Source organism: Teleopsis dalmanni, unplaced genomic scaffold, assembly GCF_002237135.1.
Source record: "Teleopsis dalmanni isolate 2A unplaced genomic scaffold, ASM223713v2 unscaffolded_contig_2086, whole genome shotgun sequence".
NCBI classification, from domain to species: Eukaryota; Metazoa; Arthropoda; class Insecta; order Diptera; family Diopsidae; genus Teleopsis; species Teleopsis dalmanni.
Window position 1 is genome coordinate 1 of NW_024033468.1, and position 3445 is coordinate 3445.

Sequence of the window (3445 nt, forward strand, 5' to 3'; positions counted from 1 at the left end):
CAATTTTTCAAGGCGTTATAAAACTGACGTGTAAACCACCACTGCTATTTATTATATATTTAATTAGCTGTCATTAAGTGATAAGCACTAATGTTTATAAAAACGTGTCTGCTTTTCTAAAAGATGGTTATTATATATTATAAGGAATATATATTATATATAGAGCCCCCTAAGTCGGTGGCGACTTAGTACTTTAAGAGCCCCCTTCCTTGAGGACCTGGATCATTTACAGGATATGACTTTAAATAGCATTTTATGCTTCGCAAAAAGTTCTAGGTGGTTTTAAACCCTGAGGTTTCACCCTATATATACGGTATCACAATGGGCCAATAGACCAAAGTGGATTCACTAGGGATCACTGGTATAACCTAACCTAACCTATATAAATACATAAACATAAAATAAATATATGCTTACAGATTCATTAAATTTTTAACGCAACTTTAGTGTTTATTTAATTAAATAATAACAACGAAAATAAATTGTTAAATGAAAAAATACTACAGTTATCTCAAATTAAATCTTATTAATATTACACGCTTTATGTATTAACTAAAATAAAATATTATAAGAAAAATTTATGAATTTCAATGCTTTTATAAAGAAAACATTAAAATTCAATTATATAATTACAAAAAAAATATAATTATATAAAATTGTTTTCAAAAATAATAAATTTTCGGAAAATTTTCAATATTTTCATTCATATCGCATGTAGTTTAATTAGTTTAATTCAAGACCTGTAACACTAGTACATATATACAAACCTTGATAAAAGATATATTATTCTTTGCAAATAGAACTTTGAATTTTTTTATTCAAAGATATTTGCAAGTACATTCTATAAAATATTATAATAACTTCCGGAAAATGTTCAATTTTTATATACTATATTTAACAAACTCACTAAGTTCAAAAGGGAAAGAAATATTTATATAAATTTATTAAAAGGTTTGAGCTATTTCAAAAAAGATAGAATAGAACTGCATTGTAGACTCTATAGCAGTTATATATATAATTTACTTATATGCAAGAATGTATCTTTTTTTTAAAATTTAAAAAAAATATAATAATTATATACCATTTGGTAGAAATTTTTGTACTATTAGATATATTGGTTTGTGTTCTATACTGTTTCAAAGCGCAACTATTATTATGTTCTGTGTGAAAAAAGCATTACAAGGAAATTTTTTAACACAATAGCGAAATAATTTATCTAATATCTTTTAAGAACATACAACGAAACAAAGTTAATACACTAACAAATGATGAGGTATTTATTTTTACACAAATTATATATGTAGGTAAATTTTAGTTTTTTATGTATTTTTAACTATTCAACACATTAAGAAAGCTACATTCATAACAACATTTAAACACCAACAAGATTTTATCTACGTTCCAATTAAAAATTTACTGCGCTCACCTGATTCTTATCAATTTCACCGTCTTGCAATTCGGCTTCGCCTTGCTCTTGAAATGTAATGATAATCAAGGCAACGAATATGTTTACGAAGAAGAATGGAAATACAATGAAATATACAATATAAAATATGGACATTTCGATCCGGAAATTTTGTATTGGACCCCTATCTTCATATGTGGCAGCCATGGAGTGTTGTAGAACTCTATTTAATTTTGCAATATAATTAATAAATTTCATATATATATATATATATATTAGCACAATTTTAGGTTATATTTAATAAAATCAAGTGATGAAAATATTTCAAAGAAATTTGTTAAAATTAATCTAAAAATTTATCTTACTGAGGCCATCCTTCGCCGGTCTGTACAGCAAAAAGTGTTAACATAGCAGCAGCAACATTATCGTAGTGAAAACTCCGCGGTCGCCAAACCCGTGCCTCTTGTTTTGGAAGTAAATCGTCGTCTTCGAATTTGAAGTAAAAACCCCTTTTTTATGGTAGATGATCGAGTGTGGAAAATTTGAAATTTATTTCATGTAAAAAGTACAAGAGTACATAACCACAAAAAAACAAAAAATAAAAAAAAAACAGTAAATCAATAAAAAAAATATTAAATTAATTTTTAATATACAAAAAACAAAATTAATACTTAAAATATATTATAAATAAACTAAATACATTTTAAAAAAAATAAATTATATATATAAAAATTATTCTCTTCATGAATTACTTTACTTTTTACTAAATTTTATTTTTTTTTATATATATATATTCATATTATTACAATGTCGTAATGTAATTCATGTTAGTCCTTTGAAGAGCATAGCAGATGAGTTACAGTAATGAAAATGTGTTACTGATAGTTATGAAAATGTGTGAATATTTTTATTTATACACATAAGATACTTTAGTTTTTGGTGCAATTCTTAGTGAAGCAGAAGTATTCCGAGTAGCAATACTGCAACTCAAACTACGTGTTGTTGTGAACACAAAAAAGTTTCTCCGTGTATTTTTATAGAGTTTAGGCGTAAAAAAATAGCAAATGTTACAAAATCGATATAGCAACTTAAGAAAACACAATTAAAAAAACACTTATTAATTTTTTTTTTTCTGTAATAAAAAATATCTACAAACACAAACAATATATAGTTAAACTAACTGCTAAACATAAAAGTGATTTGGAATTATTTATTAAATTTTATATTTACAATTAATTTTTTTTTCTTTTTAAAGTGAAGCACAGTTTTTAGATGAAGGTTTTTTTAGCTATAAATTAATTTATTTTAAAAATTAAATTTTTAATAGTAAGGAGTAATAATAGTGAAAAAATATTTTTTTTTATTTAATTAAAATTTCTGTATATTAGAACCACTTTTATTTTAGTCGATCCTACAGCTGCTTCGAGTACTGCATCTCAAAATATACATCAGTGGATATATAAGTTGGTTTTTAAATCCAAAGATAGGTATTTGGGAATATTCGAAATTACTGCAGGCTCAACCAAAATAACATCAATTAATTAAATAAAATATTAATTTTTTCATTATTACTTACTCCTTTTAATTAATTTATGGATTAAATGCAATTTTGTTGTTTTTTCTTTCGTTGTTAAAATAATAGCGTTAATAGTAGTTTAAAAATAATAAATTCATATAAAAATTATACTAATAGTTTATAATAAATTTGAGAATTTATAATTTAATTTTTAATTTATAATAAACTTATAATGAATTTATAACTTATAATATATATAATAATTCATATTAAAATTATAATAAATTTTAATTTATAACAAATTTATAATGACATTTAAAATTTTATAATAAATTTATAATTAATTTTTTATTTAAAATAAAAATAAATTATTTAAAATTTTTTATTTATAATGAACTTATAAATTTACAATACATTAATAATAAAATTTAAAAATTAATTTTTAATTATATAAACTTAAAATGAACCTATAATTTATAATAAAATTAGAATGACCTTATAATTTATAATATATTTATAATTTA

The 3445-nt window shown here is 22.3% G+C and overlaps 1 protein-coding gene across 1 annotated transcript; it reads right to left on the reverse strand.

The window, feature by feature from the left end:
- Nucleotides 1–1426: 1426 nt before the first annotated feature.
- On the reverse strand, nt 1427–1916 carry LOC119664516 (voltage-dependent calcium channel type A subunit alpha-1-like; the record flags this gene model as incomplete). Its single annotated transcript, XM_038073989.1, has 2 exons — nt 1771–1916; nt 1427–1628 (listed from the first exon to the last, which is right to left on the reverse strand). Coding segments are annotated over exons 1-2 (246 nt in total), but the record flags the coding sequence as incomplete, so codon positions are not given.
- Between the last annotated feature and the right edge of the window lie 1529 nt (nt 1917–3445).